The following is a 26,122-nucleotide window of genomic DNA, read 5'->3' as shown; positions in this document are numbered from 1 at the left end:
GAACAGATTCACTGCAATGAATTTAAACTGACTTAATGGTGCATAGTGGCAAAAACTGTTTAAAAGGTACTTTTAAGCCTCTTCCCCCAGTAGTAAGAGAACGTGAATTGTTTTTTGCTGATATATCGTGGGGTGCAGCTCTCCATTTTCTTTAGGTGGTCTCACTACTTTATTATAGATGTTAATGAGTTACTTACCTCAAAAGTAGTTTACAAGGAATGTCTTTTATGGTGATTATAAGGCAGTTGATGAAATATGTGGATAGCTACCAACAATATAGTCCCATGAATCTTTGATTATAATTGGAATAATGGTTAAATTACAATTATATTAGTATATGGAAATTAATGTCAATACAGACTTTATTATATCACAGACCTAAGACAGAGAAAGATCAAACTGCTGTAAACAAAGAGGACAATGATCAATTTAATAGGGTTCTGAATAGAGTAGAGTAAACTGTATAATAAAGTATGTGCTTCAAGTGCACTGCAAAAAACTCTAGAGGGTGTGAACTTCTGCCATTTCAATTTTGTATTTCAATGGCTGAAGATTGTGTACCTCTGTACCACACTTAGGACAGGTAAAATACATGTCAAATAGGCAGTTGCTTTTAATACAATAGTAGCAGAAAACATGTGAGCAGCCTATGGTATGAGGCATAGTTGGCCACTCCCCACATACAGCACATTCCTTGCAATGTGCTGCTAAAGTGTTTTCACTATTGGAAAAAACTGCAATAGGCAAAGACCAAGATGAAATTTTGAGTTTGAGCTTTTGCATGTTAATGAGTGGTAGAAGATAGATTAGAAACTCAGCAAAGCCATGCCATAGAAGTTCCCTGTTCATGTATTCAAACCCTATTTGACGAACATTCTGAGGCCTACAAAAGACAGATCTAATTCCTAAAATACGTTCGGTAAATGTTGCAAATTTTCCTTTCTGAAGGAAAATCAGAAAGTTCAGTAGTCCACAAAGTTTTAGAAGTCCAGCTACAAAATTAATGAAATGCTTGGTTCTGAAGAATGACTCTAGTTGGCGACTGCTGAATAGATCATAGCATCTTTCTTCCAACCACCTTCCGCCAACAGTGCAGATAAGATACCATAACTTCTGGTGTTTGCTCAATGGCTGATATTTCTGTGTTTGAGATAAGTCATTCTTGTACTGAATATTCAGAATAGTCTGTCCCACAGTTGCATTCTTAGAATAGATGGTGAATCTCCACAAGAAAAGCCATAAAAATGCTTTTACTTCTGGTTCAATGTGAGCCAACAGCCCTGGTTTAAATCCATGAAAACAGCTGGAAAACTGGGACCAAACTAGCTGCTCCAAGGCTTTGTTTAGTTCAAGAGCATCCAGCTGACTTATTCTGAGCACAGGGTTCACTCTCTCTGCATTACTGCCATTGGAAGTCATGTCTTCACCACAGCTTTCTAGGAATAAATACAGATAAATTATACTATAAGCTTAACATTTTGCATTGTTTATACTTTAATACAGTTCATATAAAATTGTGAACAACAAAATTGAACAAGAAGCAACAAAGCCATCTCTTTAGGAAATATTCACACAATAGTACACACTGCAACCAGCACCATTCAAGAAGTGTCATTAATAACTTTCCATCTTAAAATTACTTAAACTGCACTATTATTCCACACAGTAACACAGCTGTATCCTCTTTGAGCTATTCAGGATACTAATCACACATTTAGTGCTTCACTATAAGACTTAATGCATTGCCTGATGCTAGAAGAGTGATCAAATACTAAAATGAAGAGGAAGATTAGCAACAGTAATTGTAAAACAGTATGCTCGTTTATGGAACTTAATGTGGCAAACAGGTATAGTAAGTAAACTCTTGGGGAGGCGGGGGGAAGTAGTGAAGACAAACCTTGCCATATCAACACATCATAAGTTGCTGATAAACTATATACTATAGAACGGGGTTGGCAACCTTTCAGAAGTGGTGTGCCGAGTCTTCGTTTATTCACTCTGATTTAAGGTTTCGCGTGCCAGTAATACATTTTAATGTTTTTAGAAGGTCTCTTTCTATAAGTCTAATATGTAACGTAAATAAGGTTTTTAAAACATTAAGAAGCTTCATTTAAAATTAAATTAAAATACAGAGCCCCCCAGACTGGTGGCCAGGACCCAGGCAGTGAGCGTGCCACTGAAAATCAGCTCGCGTGCTGCCTTTGGCACCCGTGCCATAGAAGATATTAGGAGATCTGAGAACTATGCATAGAAGAAATATGGAATGTAAACAAGTTGGGGATAATAAAGCCTTTAAAACAAAGACAGTGATATGTTTAAAAATGCTAAAAAGATCAAATAAATATTCAGCTCTCACACATAAATTATCTTACAATATATCAGTGATGCCTGCATGTATTTTCTAATCTCTTTTGACAGGTGCAGAGTTTTACTACTGGTTGTATAACAATTTTTCTGGCAAGATGATTAATGTATGCTGGTAACATCAACTAATGTGTACTCTTTTCCTGCCTGAGTATTAGAATGAAAAATAAAGTTATCCTAAAAAAAATAGCTTGGTGCATATGTAATCATATTAACAATTCTGTGCAATGGGAAAACAGTAGTATACAGTACAAGGGCATCAAAGTAATCTTGTATAAAAGTCATGGCATAACATGTCTCAGAAATGCAGGATTCTGCTGTGCGGTGCCTGATGTAGTGGTCCTTTCACTGAGATACAACAAATAAAAATGAGTTGCTAGGAGGCCTAGTGATCTAATAAGTGCACAGGTTGCTACCACAGATTTGGGGTTTTAAACTGAGTTCCTCACAAAACAGACCAATAGGATTTAATTGCACTGTGGAGGTAGCATGTTCAGTTGATTTAGAAAAGTTGGATAGGAACAGAATGAGTCTCTCCAGAGAACAAAAGCCTGAAATGGAATTTACCAACTCTAGAGGGAGCTGCATCCAGTCCTTATTTGTTAAAGAGAAAGTTGCCATGACAGAGGTTTTTTTAAGAGATGAATGAATTCTCCTTGAACACCCCTCCCCCGGGGGAGGGGGGGGGGAAGAGAGGAGAGGAGAGAAGAGAAGGAGGAATGGGCACGCAAGTAGGGAGAAAAATACTGGCAAAACTGTAACAGTTCCAAAAGCTTTAAAAGTGATCTACATCTGCAATTCAAAGCCCAAATTACAAAAACTTTAGAGCAGTATTCCTTTCTGTACCTACTAGGAGACTTAGGCCTGGTCTACATTTGGGGGGGGGGGGGGGGACGGGGAAATCGATCCAAGTTATGCAACTTCAGCTATGTGAATAATGTTGCTGAAGTTGACGTACTTCGATCGACTTACTGTGGTGTCTTCACCGCGGTGAGTCAATTGCTGAGGCTCCCCCGTCGACTCTGCCTGCGCCTCTTGCAGCGGTGGAGTACAGGAGTCGACGGGAGAGTGCTCGGATCGATTTATCGCATCTAGACTAGACGTGATACATCTACCTCCGCTGGATTGATTGCTGCCTGCTGATCCGGCGGGTAGTGTAGACATACCCTTAGTACTATTGCAAGAAACACATTGTTGAGACAAATCTTGCAGTAGATGTGATTAGTTTTTCCATGTGTGCTAGAGAGATACAATATTAAAGTAAAGGAGATCAGAAAAAATTCAAGATGTTGGCATGCTAAGCTTTTCTTGTTGCCTATGGGTATATCCAATCCTCAAACTTGGGGTGTAATTCCTAGTTCAAGGAGACATACTTTGTATTAGCTCTGATCAAACTAGCACACTAAAAATAGAGTAGTTGTGGTGGCATGAGCAATAGGAGGGGCGAGTCAGCCTGAGTATGTACTTGTCTGAGATGATGGGTACATACTCGAGGAGACTAGCCATTCCCGCTGCTTGCGCTGCCATGAAGTGTAGTCAGACTCCATGGCAGTACCTAAGAATTCTTCTGTTTAAGTCCTGGAAATTAATTTATATATAAGTACTTCTACATAATGTAAGCCACAACAGACCATCTATTAGCATGGGCTCTTATCCAGCAAACCACTTAAGCACATGCATAATTTTGACTTTAATAGGACTATTCACATGCTTAAAGTTATGCACATACTTAAGTGCTTTGTTGGATTGGGGCCATACATCACACTCATTACCCTCCATCACTATGACCGTGTTGAAGAAGCCTGCACTTAACTAGAGCTGTTTGGACATTTAGAATGTATATTAAAGGAAAGATTCTGAAGTTGCTCCCATTGATTTCAATGTTATCCATATGTGAACATCAAAGGGTAGAATTTGAAATGCCTATTCCCATCTGAATGATAAATATGTATGAGAATCTCAATGGTCTTGTGGCTAACTTTTGGTGAAATAATAAGCCTCCACTCCACATATTTCCTGTTTTGCAGCAATGGTGGTTTCTTATTTTACTCTGTTTTTATCCACTTTTATTTTTAAACAGTGGTAACATAAAAGGTCTCCTTTGATTACTTTCCCTTCCCCAACAACAAAGTTATTTCAATGCTTTGTTACATTTGCACTTTGTATTGTTGTCACAGATACTGGCCCTACCATTGGAACAAATATGCAGCCTGGTATCTGTACCAATAAATAAATAAATACACCGCCTACAAGTATCATCATCTTTCAGCTTGTATTTTTTCATTGCAATTCTTCATTTCATATTCTTCTGTTTTATACCAATCTCACCAAGAATCTTGTTTTCCGCCATGCCGCCTAATTAACTTCCATTTCTCCTAGTCCCTACTGCTTGTTATTCTCTTTTCATCATCTTGCTTTAGATCATTTTAAACTAGTGAAGGGACCAGAATTGTATACCCAATAATAAATAAAGACAAACACCAGTGTTTCATTTAAGTATATCACCAGGCTAGGAGTACGTGAAGGGAACGCTCAAGGCAAAAATCAAGAACAGATAAACAGTATAGTACATTCTACTAAAATCATGTGATTAAGTTGTTACATAAATGTTAAGACAAAATGATTTAAAACTAAATATTAAGATCTCCTGCTGACATTTTATCACCACAGCCAATTGCTTTTATTTCACAGAAAAAAATCAGTTTTCCAATAATAAAGTCTTTGCTTTCCTTAAATAAGCCCATGCTTTGCTTTTAGTTTAAAAAAAAAAAATAACCCAAGAATCTCTTGTACAGTGCATTCCAAAATAAAAAATTGTATATCACAAAGAAAATAGGAATTTCTCCAATTAGATTTTAATGCTGTTATTGAGTATTGTACAAATTATGAATGAATATTTTATTTAGAAACATATTATTGACAGAAATCTATCAATAGTAATGTGAGTATTGTCAAGGGCCTGTCAATATTAATGTAATTATGATTAAGGGGATAACATGGATTTTAGCTATAATACCAAGTAACATCTCCTACATTGCTGCTATCAATATAAGCATTATTATTGACCTGTTCTGAGACACTCAGTACTAGATGTATTACCATTAGGCATATTTGTCAATGCATTCTGCCTACAAACATTCTACGTTTAAATTTACAGCCCTATAACCTTTGTCAGCAGAAACGCACGAATCCAAGTAATCTCTAGGGTATCATTCTCCCCTATCCCGCCCAGCTATTCCCTTGTAATAAACTAATTTCCACTGTTCCAATGTCACTGCCATCTTGCTCCCCGTTTTCTATCATAATCAACAGAAATATTGCATTTACATATTATTTCTACGCATAAGCTTCCATTTAATATTTAAGTTTTTAAAAAACGTTCAAATGAAAACATTATTTTTTAAAATGTGTTCTGTTCACAACTGTTGTAATTAAAAACCTCATTTGGAATGTGATCCTGCATGCTTTAAATTAGTAGGATCATTCCTGTTGACATAAATGGGTTCAGGATTGAGCACTTTAAAATGATCTCTCTTCTGCAGCAAATTGAGTTAGTCTTCGTGTCATAAAAAAACATATAGGAGACAAAACAATGGCATCCTGATGGAATTTAGGAGGATACCTGTTCCAGAAAAAAATCGCAAATACTGGCATTGGAAAACAAGTTCATAAAACTTTCACTACTCGATACTGATTAACGCAAGCCTTCATTAGTATACACGGATATACAGGAGTCCAAGATAAGAAAATATAAAAGTAGCCAGTGTCCAAACATTTACTTTAATATCTTAATCATTAAATCACAAAGGAATGCAGTCCACACCATGGGCTATCAACTAGAACTATCAGCCCCAGATAGTACCCAATAAAACCAGAAGTGAATCATCCCCCTTGCATGGAAGGGGAACTCGGACTCCTCTTCAACACTACCCACCCTGAGATTGGGCTCCATACACAGGAATGTGGTAGGCACTGGGCATGCTGGGGAAGATTCACATCATCTCCCCTCCAGCCCTGTAGGGCTCACCTGGAATAGATAATCACCAACTCAGGCTCTTTTCTGCAGTCCCCAGCAGGTGTCACAGGGAAGTGCCTTGTTAGTGCGGATTCAATGGAGCCATATTATGAAGGAGAGAATGCCATGGGGGGCCAGAGCAAGTGCTGAGACACTGGGCTTCCACACAGATAGTATAAGATCCTCCAGGTTTGCAGTTGGCCCAGTCCGCTCTCCCCTTTCCCTCCAACTGAGCAACAGTGGAGTATCTGCAAGGGGATCCTCATGGAGATTTCTTCTACTTAAGCCCCCCTCTTTTAGATTTTTCAATGGGAGGGGAAAATGTGGACCTCAGCTTTTAAGTCATCACTTTTAAATGAGAGAGAAAAATCCTATTCCAAACAATCAGTATTCAAACTCTTGTTTACACTACAAATGCTTTGAAATTATAGCTAAGACCCTAGTGTAGACCCTTTATGCCGACAGGAGTTTTTCTATTGGCTCAGTAATAGCACCTCTCTGAATGATATTAGCTATTCTGACAGACGCACTCTTCTGCTGGCATAGCTGTGTCTACAGTGGCAGTTTTACAGGCACAGTTATGTTGGCCGGGGGGTGTGTGGTTTTTTTCACATGCCTGACTGAAATAGCTATGCTGACAAAACTTTGTAGTGTAGATCTGGCCTTATAAACACAGTCTCTGAAAGACTAATGAAAAAAATCTTACACCTTAACATTTGTTTATACACCCTCCAATCTCATCTAGTGAGGGCAGAAGTACCCCCAGCTCAAAGTAACGTTGGGGTCCTGATTGCATTATTTCTTAGCCACTGTAAAATTAATTTGTCATCTGTCATTAGCTCATATAACCTTAAAAATGAATTTCCATAACCTAAATTTTTTACACGTCAATTAAGTACTTTTTATCATCCAAAAGAATACGGACTTGAGTTCTCTAACCATAAAACTTCACACTTACATAAGGGATATTGGTTTCATTTGTTAGTCTCTAAGGTGCCCAAGAACTCCTCGTTGTTTTTGATAAGGGATATTGAATCACTGAAAATATCTAATTGTTTCTCCCAAAATTCCTGTGAGGCACAGAAGTATTATCTGCATTTTACAAACGGAGAAACTGGTTTAGAGAGGCTAAATAATTGTTCAAACAGCAAGTCAATGGTAGAATCAAATTTAGAACTCAGATTACAGATTACTCAACCATTTGCTCATTCCCATCTTTGGTTATAATCATATTATTGTTTATTCTGTTTCTTCCCCAGTTCTCCAGAGTGAATAGAAAACTGATCAAAAGATTGAGACTCTGGCCTTACTACTTCCTATTTAGTGCCAGATCAACAAATTCAAGACACGAGTGCTATTCCCAACTCTAACTCATTAAGCCTAGATGTTGTAAAACAGGACACAAGAAATTAGCCACTATTCTGAGGCACCTTAAATATCTAGAGACCACAGGGAAAGGGGGAAGTCTGGGGACCCCACGGGTGCTGGGGGGGGAGAAAGGGGGGAGTCTGGGGACCCCGCGGGTGCTGGGGGGGGGAGAAAGGGGGGAAGTCTGGGGGCACCACAGGTGCTGGGCGGGGAGGCGGGCAGCAGCACATGTCCTGGGACTCCTGCTGGGGGGGGGGGGGAGGGGGTTGACAGGGCTGGCAGACTCACTACCCAGCTCCACGCAGCTTCCTGGAAGTGGACGGCATGTCCCTGCTGCTCCTAGGCCCACAGCATTTGTGCAGGCAGTGACCCAAATTCTGCTATAAATCCAAAATATGTTCACTGACGTGAACTCTTCTGGTCTAGTCAATGAAGTACATTGCTTTTAGAAGTACAGTACTTTCTTTTAACATAAGTAATGCATGTCTGTCCATTTCATTTTTTTGTTATTGAACATATATTTATTAGGATATGACATCAAAACTGCATGTGTGCCTGGAATCACTAGTCAGACTTAACTGGCCACCTGTTGACATACTGAATTTGCTCATCTCACTCAATGCGCACACTTTTTTTTAAAAAAAAAGTTTAAGCTGTTGTCACTGCCAAGAGATCCTGAAATGGTCTGATTGAATAGTCATAATATGATATACTTATTTTGACACAAAACTATCTACTGGTGATCTTTTGTTTAATGTTAATTAATTTGAAGTGGAAGCTTAATTATCAATTTTTTTCTCTTAAGAGGCAGAAAGAAGGTAGAGTATATTTTGTTGCAATACAGCATAGGTGAAAATGAGGTCCAGGTCCCATATTTTTTCCTTGGTAAACTCATTTTAAAAGGTACTTACTTTGTTCATGTTCTCTTATGTTTCTTGGCATTGATTGAGTACAGTACATAACCTTCTTGAACTTTCTCCCCCCAGGATTCTCTTTCAAGCTGCCAGTGGCAAAAAAAACCCAGTAGCATTTGGTAATTTTCTGAACCCCTATTTTAATCTTCTATAGGCACACTTGACCTTCCCCGGTCTTTAAAAGGCCATCTCTTGACTTGCCACCGCCATAGTTAGTGTTACCGTACAGAAGGAGGTCCAGAGATTAAAAATGGGAGTGTCAACATCGGAATGCAGGAAAGTGCTTCTCCCATCCTATGCTAAGAAGCCTCTGGAGGAGGCAGAATGGTGTATAGTATAAGTTTTAATTTAGTTTATCCATAAGTCCACATTTGGTTCATATGAATCTTGAATTACAATAAATGTCATTGACCCAGTTCTCTGCACATGAGTCACTGACTCCTTTATGAAAGAAAGTTACATCTGAAAAGATTATGTCCAAAGAACATTAACAGTCCTAAGAACATTCTGATTCAAGGTGAAAGCTTCCTCTTTAAACACCTTGTTTTTTAGCTGCATTATAAAACTGGTTGTTGACCTTATAACACTTAGCTTTTGTTCATAATAAATTCTGCTTCTTCCCTTGTCAAATGGCTTCTAAATGCATGAGAAGAGTTTTTTCTTCTTTTAAGGTGTGACCATACAGAATTTAGAGTCTATTAAACAGTCAGTTCTAATTTAGAACTATCTGTAAGTGAAAGTATCTGTATTTAACCCTAAATTTTAAGCTTTGTTTTTTGGGTTAATCATACTTTTAATAATATGCATTCTTCTAGTTTATATCTAAAAAGTGTCACCTGAAAAATAACTCAAGGAATGAATGATAATTATATGATTAATTAATTTGGTACTTTTTTTTTATTTTGAAACACCAAAATCATGTAGAGCAGACCCATTTCTAATGCTCAATGATCCACCACTGTGAACATGGCCGTGACATCGCATCTACCAGAAACCCCATTAATCCTTGCATAGTTTTAAAATGCATTCCAAGGTCCAGTATTTGAGAAGTGAAACACAGCCTCTATAACTTTAGTTTGAGCAATCTGGACATACTTTCCCATATCAGAGTATAAAGCTTCTCAAAGTGATCTTTATTAACTGAACTGAGTCGTTCAGCTGTCTGATGCCCTTTTACCATCATTAATGTACGTGTTTGCATCCCCTGAAAAGAATAAAGGCAGCTAGTCTAAGTCCTGATTCATCCAGGTACTTAAGCATAATTTTTTGGAGTTAGTCGCAGTTCTAATTGCACTGTTAAACAATAGAATACCAATTGAAATTTATTAAATATTTTTGGATGTTTTGTACCTTTTCTAATATATGATTTCAATTACAACACAATACGAAGTGTACAGTGCACACTTTGTATTATTATTATTATTATTATAACGGATATTTGCACTGTAAGTTAAGCAGTATACTATCTCTCAATTCACTCAAAAGTACTGTAATGCACTCTATTGTAAAAGTGCAACTTACAAATGTAGATTTGTTACATAACTGCAAAAATAAACAATGTAAAACTTTAGAGCCTACAAGTCCACTCAGTCCTACTTGTTCAGCCAATTGCTAAGAAAAACAAGTTTGTTTATATTTACGGGAGATATGCTGCCCGCTTCTTATTTACAATGACCTGAAAGTGAGAACAGGCATTTGCATGGCACTTTTGTAGCCAACATTGCAAGGTATTTACATGCCAGATATACTAAACATTTGTAAGCCCCTTAATGCTTCGGCCACCATTCCAGAGGACATGGTTCCATGCTGATGAAACTCATTTAAAAAAAAAAAAGCGTTAAATAATTTGTGACTGAACTCCTTGTGGGAGAATTGTATGTCTCCTTCTCTGTTTTACCTGCATATATTTCATGTTACAGAAGTCTTGGATGATGACCCAGCATATGTTGTTCATTTTAAGAACACTTTCACTGCAGATTTCACAAAACGCAAAGAAGGTACCAATTTGAGATTTCTAAAGACAGCTACAGTACTCAACCCAAGGTTTACGAATCTGAAGTGCCTTTCGAGTTCTGAGAGAGACTAGGGGTAGAACATGCTTTCAGAAGTCTTAAAAAAGCAATAATCCGATGCGGAAGCTACAGAACCCGAACCACCAAAAAAGAAATTCACCCTTCTGCTGGTGGCATCTGATTCAGATGATGAAAATGAACATGCGGCAGGCTGTACTGCTTTGGATCATTATCAAGCAGAACTAGTCATCAGCATGGACGCGTGTCCTCTGCAATGGTGGTTGAAGCATGAAGGGACATATGAATCTTTAGTGCATCTGACACGTAAATATCTTGCGACACTGGCTATAACTGTGCCATGCAAACGCCTGTTCTTGTTTACAGTGTCACCTGAAAGTGAGAAGTGGGCAGCATTATCTCCTGCAAATGTAAACAAACTTGTTCGTCTTAGCGATTGGCTGAACAAAAAGTAGGACTGAGTGGACTTGTAGGCTCTAAAGTTGTACATTGTTTTATTTTTGAATGCAGGTATTTTGTGTACATAATTCTACATTTGTAAGTTCAACTTTCATGACAGAGATTGCACTACAGTTCTTCTAGTAGGTGAATTGAAAAATACTATTTCTTCTTTTTATAGTGTAAATATTTGTAATCAAAAATGAATATAAAGTGAGCACAGTATACTTTGTATTCTGTGTTGTAATTGACATCAATATTTGAAAATGAAGAAAACATCCAAAAATATTTAAATAAATGGTATTCTATTATTTAACTGCGTGACTAATCGTGATTAATTTTTTTAATTGCTTGACAGCCCTAATATAGAACCATCACACCTTTTAAACTTCTATTAGTATTCCTCTCCTCTTTGATTAGTCAAATAGTTCTCCATTAATATTTGTACCATTTAGCTTATAGCTGTTGATTTATTGTCCGTGTGAATAGTAATCATCTATTGGAATCATAAGCTAGATAAGAAATATAATGGCTGCTTCAGCAGATATCTAAATTGTACACACAAATACAGTTAACAAGAGCCAAACAGTGTGCATTGAGTGACATAAGCAGAATTAACAGAAGTATTGGGAGCATAAGCTTTCGTGGGTAAGAACCTCACTTCTTCAGATGCAAGAAGTGAGGTTCTTACCCACGAAAGCTTATGCTCCCAATACTTCTGTTAGTCTCAAAGGTGCCACAGGACCCTCTGTTGCTTTTTACAGATTCAGACTAACACGGCTACCCCTCTGATACATAATAAGCAGAATTGTTTCTAGCCAGTGCTGTTAACATTTTTGTTGCCATTTTCTACACTAGCTTGAGGCAACAGGATTGTGTGGGTAAAGGAGTCTCAGAGGTCTGTGCAGGATCAGAAACTATTCTAGCGGCCTCTCAAATTTTCCTCTTAATCGTTAAGGCCTTCCTTCCAAGTATCTTACCAATGCTTCTGGCACTACATCATTTTACATGAGTAGTTCCAATTTAGTTTCATTTTAGTAATATTCAATTGCTAGTTTTTACTGTTTCTTTTGTGGGGCACACAGAATGGCAGAAACGTCACTTTAGAAGAATATTGCCTAAATTGGTAGGCACAAGGGAGGACCTAAATAAGATGTTTGCAAAATACACACAATTGTTTATACAGGCAGTGCTTGACTTTAACATTTGACTTATGAAGAACGGCACTTACAACATTTCTGAATTGACCCCGATTTGACTTACGACAATTGGTTTCGACTTTACGATGCTCAGTCCCACAATGGAGTGTATTGCGGTTCCGAGTTACGACATTTCAATTTACGAGGCAACGTTCAGGAACCAACTGTCGTAAGTCCGAGGACTGCCTGTATAGCTAAGAAAATACTTTAAGGGAGGTGCCATGGGCTTAGTAGAGGAAGAATATTCCTGTGCACCTAGCCATAACTCATTTACTTATAAAAATTCCACTCTGATTAAGATGGAATATTGTGCACTGGACAATATGCTTCAAATAGGTTGGTTCAAACTGATGTACATGAAAGAAAGTGTCACTACATTTAAGTTGTCTGAAAACAAGGAGAAACTAAATGAATTCTTTGCTTCGGTCTTCATGGCTGAGGATGTGAGGGAGATTCCCAAATTTGAGCCATTCTTTTTAGGTAACAAATCTGAGGAACTGTCCCAGATTGAGGTGTCAATAGAGGAGGTTTTGGAACAAAGTGATGAATTTAACTGTAATAAATCACTAGGAGCTCATATATGAAACTGAAGAACCATTAATTGTGGCACATAACTTATTGCTTAAAATCAGCTTCTGTACTAGATAACTGGAGCATAGCTGATGTAACACCAAGTTTTTTAAAAGGCTGCAGAGGCAATCCTAGCAGTTACAGAGCAGAAAACCTACCTTGAATACCAGGAAAATTGCTTGAAACTATAGAAAAGTTATTAGAGACACAGATGAACACAATATGTTGGGGAAGACTTAACACTGCTTTTGAAAAGGGAGATTGTGAGACATAATCTATTAGAATTCTTTGAGGGTGTCAATAAGCATGTGAAAAAGGACGATCCAATAGAAAGTGTGCTTGGACTTTCAGAAAACCTTTGACAAGATCCTATAACAAAGGCTCTTAATCAAAGTTGACAATCATGGGATATAAGTGGGAAGGTCCTCATGGATCAGTAAGTGGTTAAAAGATAGGAAACACAGGGTAGGAATAAATGGTCAGTTTTCACAGCAGAGAGTAAATAGCAGGGCCCCCAAAAGATCTGTTCTGGGGCCAGTGCTGCTCAACATATTCATAAATGATGTGGAAAAAAGGATAAACAGTGAGGTGGCAAAAATTTCAGACAATACAAAAATTACTCAAAGCCAAGTCTAAAGCTGATTGTGAAGAGTAACAAAAGGATCTCACAAAATTGGGTTACTGGGCAACAAAATAGCAGATGAAATTCAATGTTGATAAAGCCTTCTTGAAAAACATAATCCCAACCACATATACAAAATGATGGGGTCTAAATTAGCTGTTATAGCTCAAGAAAGTGATCTTGGAGTTATTGTGGATAGTTCTCTGAAAACATCCACTCAACATGCAGTAGTGGTCAAAAAAAGCTAACAATTACCAAAGGGATAGATAAGACAGAAAATATCCTAATGCCCCTATATAAATCCATGGTTCACCCACATCTTCAATACTATATGCAGTTCTGGTCACCCCATGTCAAAAAATAAATAAATTAGAACTGGAAAAAGTACAGAGAAGGATAACAAAAACGATTAGGGGTATGGAACAGCTTCAGTAGGAGAAGAGATTAAAAGATTCGGATTGGTTCAGCTTGGACTAGAGACAACTAAGTGGGGATATGATAGAGGTCTATAAAATCATGAATGATGTAGAAAAAGTGAATATGGAAGTGTTATTTACCCCTTCACATAACACAAGAACCTGGGGGTCACCTAATCAAACTAATAGGCAGCAGGTTTAAAACAAACAAAAGGAAGTACTACTTCACACAATGTACAGTCAACCTGTGAAACTCGTTGCCAGGGGATGTTCTGAAGGCCAAAACTATAACAAGGCTCAAAAAATAATTAGACAAATTCACAGAGGGTAGGTCCATCAATGGCTAGTCAGTCAGATGGTCATTCTCTGGGTGTCCCTCAACCTCTGACTGCTAGTAGCTGGATAAAAGGGAATGATCCTTCAATAAATTTCCCTGTTCTGTTCATTCCCTCTCAAACATCAGCACCAACCACTGTCGGAAGACAGCATACTGGGCTAGATGGACAATTGGTCTGACCCAATATGACTATTTTCATGTTCTTATTCTTTCAGAAGAAAAAGAGGAATTTAATTTTTTTTGTTCCAAGATGATGCTTTTAAGGTGCATATTAATAACTGTAGTGGATATTCCAATATGGATACTATTGACTATTTCCATAAGGAGTGCTGGTGGTGGTGGAGTTAAGTCATAGTTGTCAAACACCTGCTCTGCATAGTTGATCTACTGCTCCTGACGTATCTATGTGGCCTGCATGATCTATTCAGAATCTACTGAAACATAATTAAAAAAAATTCTAGACATCATGGTTATAAAGTTAACCCTCTAACTGCAAAGTGAGTAACTGATGTGATAATTTCATAAGTCTGTGGACAGCCTGAAACAATAGATTTCAGGTATGAATTCCTTCACGCCAATTAATCTAATTGGAATATTAATTCCAGAGACAAACGCTGACACAATTAATATAAATATTTAACAATTTTATTGATGATCACTTAATTAGATGAGCTGGGGATGATGAAGACCACACATGAATGGAAATTGGGAGCTACTGCACAGGAAGAAAAATAGAAGAGGGATATTAATAGAGAAAATAGGATGGGGAAAGAAGAAAAATGTAGAAATTGACTCTATAAAGGGTAGAAATAATGGTGGTCCTAAATGTGAACATTTACCTACTGTGAGATGTTGACTTGTGAGTTAATAACAAAGTTTAGTTTACTACAACCAGGCCCTTTTCTCTGCACAAACAGTGCGCCTCAACCTTTGTGCAAGTTTACCACTGATATCGGGGGCAGAAGTGGATGGAAAGAGAAATAGGATGGTGATTGCTATGGAGTGAAGGGAATATACAGTCCTAAATTTTTTAACCCCGGTCTATAAATTAAAAATAGAATTCAGCGGTCTTCAAAAATAAGTTTAACACTAGCAGGTTAAGGGATAAAACTGTATTCACTGTGTAACACTCATACTCCACTCAGCTGGTCATCAGGAGCTCAAGTGCTGTCCAAGTGAAACCAGAAGGCAGCCATCCTCAGCAGAGAACAGCCCCAACGTGTAATGAGCATAGCAAAGACTACAACCCCAGCATGTAACACCCCATCTTAATCCTAAAGGTCTAGTGGTCAAAGACTACAGGACCTGGCCTGCAGGGTTCCTATAGCTGCCACTTTGGACATGGCACATTCCAGGCTGGGTGGGCCCTGTAGTCTCTCCATAGGCCTCCATCAAAGAGAAATGGGCAGGAGATCAAAGGCCGCACAGAAGAGCTAGAGGAGACTTTCCTATCACCACTGTATTGTGACCCTTGCTACCAGCCAGTCACCAGTTGGCATAGTTGGAAGCCTATTAAAATTGATACCAGGCCCAAGTCTTTGACTACGCCAGAGGCAGTGCCTGAGCGCTCCTAGTCCCCCAGGCAGGGGCAGTTCTGGGGCCATTAATGGTGAACTTTTAGGGAAGGGGAGTTGCCTTCCTAGGTCTGAGAAATAAGAACCTGAAATTCACTAGAATAAACAGACCCCTCCCCCCAAGACACTTCCGCTCTGGTCGCCCCCTGGCCCGCCACAGCTTCCACCTCCGCCACTGCCCCGCCGCATCCTTGTTCTCCCCCGAACTCCTCAAACGGCTGCCCCCGGTTTGCCCCAGACTGACCTCTGCTGCCGTCCTGGCTGCTGCCCAGAGCAGCCTGGCGCCGAGGGGCGGGCTCGGCCGGCCCGTTCGCCCCCCGCCTTTGAGGCGAGGAGAACCTGAGCTTCCCTCTCGCCGCCTGCTAGTGGGAGGCGAAGCACCCGGTGAGCCGGCTCCCACTCGCCCCGCCGTGTGGTGCCAGGGCTGGGGCACGGTGGCCCGTCTCCCGACCAGGCCTGGCTCAGCTATTAACAACAAGTTGCAACCCGGATCATGGAGCCCGCGCCCACTGCCTAGAACGGCCGTCACACAGCCCAACAGATACCACAGATATAGAGTCAGCCGCCTAGAGTGCCCCCGACTACACAGGAAATGCCATCGAGCTAGAGCAAAGCTTCTTCTCGCCTAATTTAAGGGACCCGGGATAGTAGCCAGGCTCGCGCTTCCGGGGCTGACAACAGTAGCGGCTATTTAACTGACAAACCATTCAACCAATCAGAGGAAGGAGAGCAACTGGCCAATGGGGATGAGTCTGATAGGAAGCGACTTGACGAGGCGGTGTGTGTAAGGAGGGGAGCGCGGTAAACTCTGGGGAGAGGCCTGGGGCCTGCGCGGGCGCCTGCCCCGAATGTTGCTTTAATGTGGGGTCTACGTTTCGTTCCTTCTCCTGCCACCTTTTTAAAACTTTGTGTTTTGTAGCAATGGCCCGTCCCCGGCAAAATCACCCTCGCCCCCAACCCGCCCCCCTCCGGCCTCCGCTAAAATCACCCCCCCCCCCCCGGCAAAATCACCCCCGTCCCCAACCCGTCCCCCTCCGGCCTCCGCTAAAATCACCCCCCCCCGGCAAAATCACCCCCGTCCCCAACCCGTCCCCCTCCGGCCTCCGCCAAAATCACCCCCCCCCCCGGCAAAATCACCCCTGTCCCCAACCCGCCCCCCTCCGGCCTCCGCTAAAATCACCCCCCCCCGGCAAAATCACCCCCGTCCCCAACCCGCCCCACTCCGGCCTCCGCCAAAATCACCCCCCCCCCCCCGGCAAAATCACCCCTGTCCCCAACCCGCCCCCCTCCGGCCTCCGCTAAAATCACTCCCCCCGGCAAAATCACCCCCGTCCCCAACCCGTCCCCCTCCGGCCTCCGCCAAAATCACCCCCCCCCCGGCAAAATCACCCCCGTCCCCAACCCGCCCCCCTCCGGCCTCCCCCCAAATCACCCCCCCCCGGCAAAATCACCCCCGTCCCCAACCAGGCCCATTCGGACCCCTAAGACTCTCCCCCGGTTCCAACCCCCCGGCAAAATCTCCCCCGCTATCAACCCCCTCCCCCCTCGTCCCAACTCTGTCTCTGCCCCTGGCAAAGTCACCCTCTGGCCCGGCCCAGCCCTTTCAAACGCAAATCACCATCCTCACATTTGGGGGCTTTCACCCCTCACTCCCCCGGTCCATCCCACATCCTGTTACTGGCAGGATAAGCAAACACGTGCGTTTTGTTGCTCTCTGTGAAGCCTTATCCGTCCCCACCTGCCCCCGCCCTACCTGCAGCAAGAGCTGCTCTCCCACCATAAAACTCCCCCCCCCCGTCTCTTGGGTTGTATAGGTGGAAAAAGCTTGGTGTGTGTGTGAAATGGCTGATCAAGGTGGTGAGAATCTGTGTAGACTAAATGCTCTAGGAGGTGATGGAGATAAAGTAACATGGGGAAAATATAGCAGAGAAGGGGATACAGCTGCAGATACTTGTCCAGAACTAACCAGATGAGTAGTTTACTGAAAAAGTGCACTTGACTTCATGAGAATCTGAGCAGACTAGAGAGCAGAGATGGCAACAACCAATAAAGAGGTGCTGAAGACAAGCATTTTGACACCAACACCACCCCACCTACCTAAACTGTTGATAGATTTCTTTACCATTACATGACCCAAAGCACTTGACATGCCACTGAAATGCAGCCATCACTGGGGTGAATGTTTAATTGAGGCATATAATGAATCTTATTATTATTTATATGTGGTAGCACCTTTGAATTGCAATCAAAGATAAGGGCTCCATTGTGCTAGGCACTGTACAGATATGTTGCAAAGAAGGCAGTCACTATATACAATACTTACAAAAAGCCCACTTCCTCCCCATCAACAAACAAAAACCAAACCAGCTGTTGTGTGACAGATCAGATATAGAATCATAGAACTGGAAGGGACCTTGAGGGTCAACTAGTCCAGTCCCCTGCACTCATGGCAGGACTAAGTATATCTAGATCATTCCTGACAGGTGTTTGTCTAACCTGCTCTTAAAAATCTCCAATAATGGAGATCCCACAACCTCCCTAGGCAATTTATTCCAGTCTTTAACCATCCTGACGGTTAGGAAGTTTTTCCTAATATCCAACCTAAACCTCCCTTGCTGCAATTTAAGCCCATTGCTTCTTGTCCTATCCTCAGAGATTAAGAAAAACAATTTTTCTTCTTCCTCCTTGTAACAACCTTTTACATACTTGAAAACTGTTATCATGTCCCATCTCGGTCGTCTCTTTTCCAGACTAAAAAAATCAAATTTTTTCAATCTTCCTCCATAGGTCATGTTTTTGAGACCTTTAATAATTTTTGTTGCTCTTCTCTGGACTCTCTCCAATTTGTCCACATCCTTCCTGAAATGTAGCGTCCAGAACTGGACACAATACTCCAGTTGAGACCTAATCAGCGCGGAATAGAGTGGAAGAATTACTTCTTGCTTACAACACTACTGCTAATATATCCGAGAAGCATGTTCGCTTTTTTTGCAACAGCGTTACACTGTTGACTCATATTTAGCTTGTGGGACACTATGACCCCCAGATCCCTTTCTGCAGTACTCCTTCCTAGGCAGTCATTTCCCATTTTGTATGTGTGCAATTGATTGTTCCTTCCTAAGTGGAGAACTTTGCATTTGTCCTTATTGAATTTCATCCTATTTACTTCAGACCATTTCTCCAGTTTGTCCTATCCTCCAAAGCACTTGCAACCCCTCCCATCTTGGTATTGTCTGCAAACTTTATAAGTGTACTCTGTATGCCATTATCTAAATCATTGATGAATATATTGAATGGAACCGGACCCAGAACTGATCCCTGTGGGACCCCACTCGTTATGCCTTTCCAGCATGACTGAACCACTGACAACTACTCTCTGGGAACGGTTTTCCAACCAGTTTTGCGCTCAACTTATAGTAGCTCCATCTAGTTGCATTTCCCTAGTTTGTTTATGCATTCTCACTTCTATTTTCTTCTGACGCACCTAATTGCTCTTGCTATCCTTACTGGTGTGTTAGTATGGAAATCAACCTAGTAGCATGAGAAAATGTAGATCCACTGTCTAGTAATATAACTCCACTTCAGGACACAGCATGTATGAAGATGTGTATCTAACAACTCCATTCCTGATCAGACCACTTTTACAGATTAAGTAGCTGGAACTGATTTGTACATTTATACAAAATTTAAGGAAGAGAAGCTGTAAATTGCATTGCTGGAAATTGAAAAGTAAAGACTTACTGGTGCAATACCATTCTCATCAAGAAGTAGATGGCTAATACAGTGAGATATTTTCTATTTCCAGTTTGAAAAATTTTCCATTCTCTGTCTTTCTTCAACCATAGTTCTTGAACTGTAGTCATCTACTGCATTTTTGAGTGTCTTTACAGAAAATGAAAATAATTAAACTCTTGATCTGTGAGATGTCCATGTAGCATATTTCAGAGATCAGTAGTGCAGTCACTTTGCTGTTAATACTCTACACAGACAGCAAAGAAGCACAACTAAGGAACTGGAATTTGAGGAGGGAGTGAGGGATGGAGGGAAAAATTAAAATAAGATGCATACCTTTCATTCATGCCTAGTATTCCTTGTCACATTTCCCCTTCCCACCCCCTAACACTTGAACGACATGATAGAAAAATGCCCCCATTCCCCATAAAAAACACCCTAAAATTTTTCTACTACTTTGAGTGCTTGGCGTTGGTTTAAAAAGCAAAGATTTTCTATAGATTTAATAGCCTGTAGATCTGTCCCAATGCTGAAGAGGCCTCTGTGCTTGCCTAGTAAGTACTCTTCATAAACATTTTTAGAATATTTGACCTTAAGCATGACCTGAAGATTTATAGGTATACATTGTATTACTTTAAGTGGGCCCATTTCCCCCCTCAATGCACATGTGACTTCCATTCAGGCTAATGGGAGTAAGGTGTGTGCCTAAAGGTTAGAAGAAACTTATAAAGGTGCTGTTAGGCTCTGTTGTATCATTGATCTCATAACTGCTGAGGTGCTGCTTCTTCATATGGAAGCAAACTAATTTAAAAATCCTATTGTATCTTGGGATAGCAACATACCTGGAATATATAATATGTATGTTTCTTTGAGTTCTCTAATACTTAGATGCAGTGGGCCAAATTAAAGGTGGAGTTTGAGCCCTAACTCTGAACTTTCTTGCTTTTAAGTGTCTTTTGCAACTTCAAAGTTATGTTAAGTTTTACTTTTTCAGTGTTTATCAATTACCTCTAGTCAAGGGGATAGAGTTTGTTCTTTTAAAATATAAAATATATACATTGAAAAGGACATGAGATGTAAAATAAATCAATCAAGATGATTTAGTGGATTTGTGCCCCAAGGAAGAGCAGTTGTTATTGTTTGTACATTTATACAAAATTTAAGAGAGAAGAAGCAGTAAATTGCATGCAGTGAACATGATTTCCCCTCTTTCTTTTTAATGAGTTTATATAGAATACAAACTGAATACCAGTAGTAAACATGTTTGGCCCTCTCAATAGGACATTTGAGCATTATGCGTGACATATGACAAAAGACATGTACTTTGAAAAAAAGCAATGACATGACCCTTGGGGTAAATTTGTTGTCTGTAGTGTGTGTATTTGTGGAGTGCTTGCTGCTTGACTGAAATATACAGTGTGTTCTGTTTGTTTCGAGGACTGTGTGCTGAGCCTAGAGGCCTGCTAAGCAAGGCTGAGAGTTCTTAACGAGGCTTTGATCCTTAAGCCCTTTAGCACCCATCAACCCTTAACCAGGGGGCGGGACTACTGAGGAATACCAGGGCTTTAAAAAGCGACCAGAGGAGCTAGCGAACAGGGGTGTTTTGTGAGGGAGTTTAGTGGGAGAGTGGGGGGCTAGATACACTTAACATTCTTTAAACTTAAGGCCAAATACACCCCCTGATAAAAACAAAACAATAACAACAAAGGAACGAGCTGCAGGCAGAATGAGGGAGAATGAGAATGCAGGCAGAAGTCCAGCAACAGAGTGGGGGCTATCCAGTTTATTGTACTCAATGCAGCATGTATGATTATCTGTCGTTTGGGCAGGTTGCATATGTGTGCATTAGGAGCAAGGAGCTCCTGGCCCTCAGAGACCGTGTATGGGCTTTGGAGATCAGAGTGTCTGAACTGGAGGAGCTAAAGGAGACAGGTACATACATGAGACTTTCTGGGACATAGTAGAATGGTCCCACCCTGGTCTGACAGCCTATGTGCTGTTGAGGAAGATGAAAGTCTCGGGGAAGGAGAACATCCAACTGGAGTAGAGGGAAACGATCCCATAGTTGGGATCCTCCTTCCAGATGATGTTGTGGTATCCTCTCACACTGAGGATACCTCTCCAGGGGAGGGAACTCCAGTTATTGGGAAGAGACTGGTAATAGTTATGGGGGATTCAATTGTTAGAAACATAGATAGTTGGGTTTGGGATGACCGGGAGAATTGCATGGTGACTTGCCTGCCTGGTACGAAGGCTGTGGCTCTCTCGAGATATCTAGATAGACTTATGTGTAGTGCTGGGGAGAAGCCGGTGGTCGTGGAACATGTAAGTATCAATTGTGAGCCTACACCCCATATTCTTCATAGAGATATGTCATATTTATATCATAAGCATAACTAAGATATGTGTTATGCAAGATGGGTCATGTGAGGTATCATTGGAAAGGTTCTGATTTACTGAAATTGATTATCCTATTTGTATGCATGCATCATTTCTGTATCTGAAGTTAGGAATATTGATATGTAACAATTACAACTGTGTTTACATTTGGGGAACGCCCACCAGACAGTATGCAATGAGCCTGGATGGGCCATTTGGGAGAACAATAGAACTCTGAAGATGCTAATCTCCCACCTTCCTGAGAAGTTTCCTGGAATGCTGTGATCATGTCACCTGCTACTGGATTACATCTTGGACTTCTGGTATTTTTCCACTGGGGGGGTGAGGGAATTGCACTGAGAGACAAAAGATTCCCACCATATGTAAAGCCTATTTAAGGCAGGGAAGTGAGGTAATCAGGGTTCTTCTCCACTGCCCTCCCACCCAAGAAGGAAGACTGCTGAAAACACCTGAAGAAACAAAGGAACTAAGCTCGGGGGGTTGGGAGGCAGGGGCTGAGCCCAGGTGAGAAAGGTCTAGTCTGTGAAAGGAATACCTGGAGATCTAAGCTGCAAGCAGTGCAGTTTACCTTCAAGAAACTCTACAACCTACATAAAACAACACTTAGGGTGAGAATTTGCTACTATTAACCAGTAAATTTAGTGTATTAAGCTTCATTTGCGTGTTTTGTTTCATTTGCTCAGTAATCTGCTTTGATCTGTTTGCTATCCCTTATAATCACTTACAATTTATCCTTTGTAGTTAATACATTTGTTTTGTTTTCTAAAACCCAGTTTGTGCAATTCATAATGGGGATGGGGGGTAGGGGGAAAGCTGTGCATATCTTCCTTCACATTGAGGGAGGGAGCGAATTTCATGAGCTTACGCTATACAGTTTTCTGTGCAGTGCCAGGTAATACAATTTTGGGTTTATGCTCCAGAGGTGATGTGCACTTGAGTGCTGGGCAATTTCCTAGCAGAGGTGATTGTAGTGTCTGTATGATTATACAGCTGGGTTTGTTCCTACCTGTGTGTTTACTGGAGGAGGCCAGAGAGCCTAGTTCAGCAAAACAGTGTAAGGGAGTCCAGGCTGGTGGAGGAGGTGGGCTCTGAAACACCAGTACATCAGGTGGCATCCTGGAAGGGGGGTCCAACCCATCATACCAATGACATAGAGAAGGATAGGAGAGAGGTCCTGGAGGCCAGATTTAGGCTTTTAGGCAAGATATTGAAGTCCAGGACCTCCATAGTAGCTTTCTCTTAAATGGTTCCAGTTCCACATGCAGGGCCAGTTAGACAGGCAGAACTGCAGGGTCTCAATGCATGGATGAGATGATGGTGTAGGGAGGAGGGGTTTAGATTTATTAGGAACTGGGGGAACTTTTGGGAAAGGGGGAGCCTATATAGGAAAGATGGGCTCCACCTAAACCAAAATGGAACCAGGTTGCTGGCACTTAAAATTAAAAAGTTTGTAGAGCAGTTTTTAAACTAAGGGCTGGGGGACAGTTGACAGGTGCGAAGGAGCATATAGTTCGGACAGAGACATACCTTAGGGGAGGATCTACTAATGGAGATTCTTTCCATCCGATTTAGGAGGGGAGGATAGAAGATGATAAAATACGGGTAGGATCTGATGAGAAGGTCAAATGAAAAAGAGTCCCATTCAATTACAGATGCCCCCTGACTTACGCAATCATTCCATTCCGGAAAGCCTTGCGTAACTCGAATGTTGTGTAAGTCGGAAACGTATACCTGTATGTTACGCAAAAATTTCCGCAACTCGAAAATCCTATTTCTGGCTTATGGAACTTTTCCCGTAAATGCAAATTTGCGTAAGTTGGGTCTTGCGTAACCCGGGAAGCGTCTGTACATCATGCAATGGCAGACAGGTAAAAAGTGACAAGTTTTTAAAGTGCTTATATACAAATGCTAGATGTCTAAATAATAAGATGGGTGAACTAGAGTGCCTCGTACTAAATGAGGATATTGATATAATAGGTATCACAGAAACTTCGTGGAATGAGGATAATCAATGGGATACAGTAATACCAGGGTACAAAATATATCGGAAGGACAGAACAGGTCTTGCTGGTGGGGGAGTGGCAGTATATGTGAAAGAAAGCATTGAATCAAATGAAGTAAAAATATTGAATGAACCAAACTGTGACTTAGAATCTCTATGGATAGCGTTTTCATGCTCAAATAATAAGAATACAGTAGTATGGATATACTACCGGCCATCTGACAAGGATGGTGATAGTGACTATGAAATGCTCAGGGAGATTAGAGAGGCTATAAAAATAAAAAAAACCCTCAATAATAATGGGAGATTTCAACTATCCACGTATTGACAGGGTACATGACACCTCAGATGGGTTACAGAGATAAAGTTTCTTGACACCTTAAATTACTACTACTTGGAGCAGCTAGTCCTGGAATCCACAAGAAGAGAGGCAATTCTTGATTTAGTCCTAAGTGGAGCACAGGATCTGTTCCAAGAGGTGACTATAACTGGACCTCTTGGTAATAGTGACCATAATATAATTACATTTAACATCCCTTTGGCGGGGAAAACACTACAGCAGCCCAACACGGTACCATTTAATTTTAGAAAAGGGAACTACACAAAAATGAGGAAGTTAGTTAAACAGAAATTAAAAGGTATAGTGCCAAAAGTGAAATCTCTGCAAGCTGCGTGGAAACTTTTTAAAGACACCAACTTAAATGTATACCCCAAATTAAAAAACATAGAGAATCAAAGTGCCATCGTGGCTAAACAACAAAGTAAAAAGAGCAGTGAGGCAAAAAGGCATACTTTAAAAAGTGGAAGTTAAATTCTAGTTAGGAAAATAGAAAGGAGCATAAACTCTGGCAAGTGAAGTATAAAAATATAATTAGGAAGGCCAAAAAAGAATTTGAGGAACAGTTAGCCAAAGACTCAAAAAGTAATAGCAAAAATGTTTTTAAGTACATCAGAAGCAGGAAGCCTGCTAAACAACCAGTGAGGCCATTGGATGATCGAGATGCTAACGGCGCACGCAAGGACAATAAGGTTATTGTGGAGAAATTAAATGAATTATTTGCTTTGATCTTCACTGCTGAGGATGTGAGGGAGATCCCTAAACTTGAGCCATTCTTTTTAGGTGACAAATCTGAGGAACTGTCCCAGATTGAGGTGTCATTAGCAATTTGTTCCAAAACTTCCTCTAAACAGCAATAAGTCACCAAGACCAGATGGTATTCACCCAAGAGTGCTGAAGGAACTCAAATGTGAAATTGTAGAACTATTAACTGTGATTTATAATCCATCATTTAAATTAGGTTCTGTACCAAATGACTGCAGGATACCTAATGTGACGCCAATTTTTAAAAAGGGTTCCATTGTCAAGTACAGGCTGTCGTGTTATTGACTTGAACTGGGACCATATAGAACATGGTTGCAAGCAAGGTCCTGTAATTGCACCAAATCTGGTATAAAGGAGGTCAAATAAGGTGTCTAAGACAAGGTTATGGTTTGCTGGTTATGATTATGCTATCTGTATGCATATATCATTTTTGTATTTAAAGTTATAAGTATTGGCTCTATATTGTCTGTATTTCAAAATTATGCTGTGCTTCTGGGTGACACCCCAGACAAGTTGGTGTCAGTTCTGCCTAGCCTGTTTGATGGCCCATTAAGGACCATCGGTTATACAATTGACCCATTGAGAGAAGGCAAATAGGCCTTGTAACTCAGCAAAGTATGCAGGGACTTGCCCATGTGACTCCAGACTCCATTTTGCTGTAATTTTCCACAGTAAGGACAAAGAGGTGTTCTTACACCTGGAAAAGACTATAAAAGGCTGATGCCTTATCTCCGTCTTGTCTTCAATCCTTTTTCATACCTCTGGAGGGACTTTGCTACAAACGGAAGCTCTACACAAAGGACTGATGACCCATCCCAGCTGTGAATGCACTCCAGAGACTTGATTTGAACCTGCAGTTTATTCCATCACTGCTACAAGCCTGAACCAAGAACTTTGCCATTACAGTATGTAATTGATTCCATTTAACCAATTCTAGCGCTCATCTATATATTTTTTCCTTTTTTGAATAAACCTTTAGATTTTAGATTCTAAAGGATTGGCACCAGCGTGATTTGTGGGTAAGATCTGATTTGTATAG

At 40.6% G+C, this 26,122-nt stretch overlaps 1 protein-coding gene across 2 annotated transcripts; it reads right to left on the bottom strand.

Annotated features, from left to right (window-relative positions):
- Positions 1-349: 349 nt before the first annotated feature.
- Positions 350-16,160, bottom strand: PEX2 (peroxisomal biogenesis factor 2). 2 transcript variants are annotated; one of them, XM_065399578.1, is made up of 2 exons: positions 16,092-16,160; positions 350-1,436 (listed from the first exon to the last, which is right to left on the bottom strand). In XM_065399578.1, the coding sequence occupies exon 2, from the start codon at positions 1,417-1,419 to the stop codon at positions 502-504; it is 918 nt and encodes a 305-aa protein (XP_065255650.1). In that variant the 5' UTR covers positions 1,420-1,436; positions 16,092-16,160; the 3' UTR covers positions 350-501. The 2 variants fall into 2 exon arrangements, with proteins under 2 accessions (XP_065255650.1, XP_065255651.1); XM_065399579.1 differs by lacking the exon at positions 16,092-16,160 and adding an exon at positions 3,337-3,383.
- Between the last annotated feature and the right edge of the window lie 9,962 nt (positions 16,161-26,122).

Source organism: Emys orbicularis, chromosome 2 (assembly GCF_028017835.1).
Source record: "Emys orbicularis isolate rEmyOrb1 chromosome 2, rEmyOrb1.hap1, whole genome shotgun sequence".
Classification (NCBI taxonomy): Eukaryota; Metazoa; Chordata; order Testudines; family Emydidae; genus Emys; species Emys orbicularis.
The sequence above is the reverse complement of the archived record's forward strand: the minus strand, read 5'-3'. Positions and strand labels throughout refer to the sequence as shown.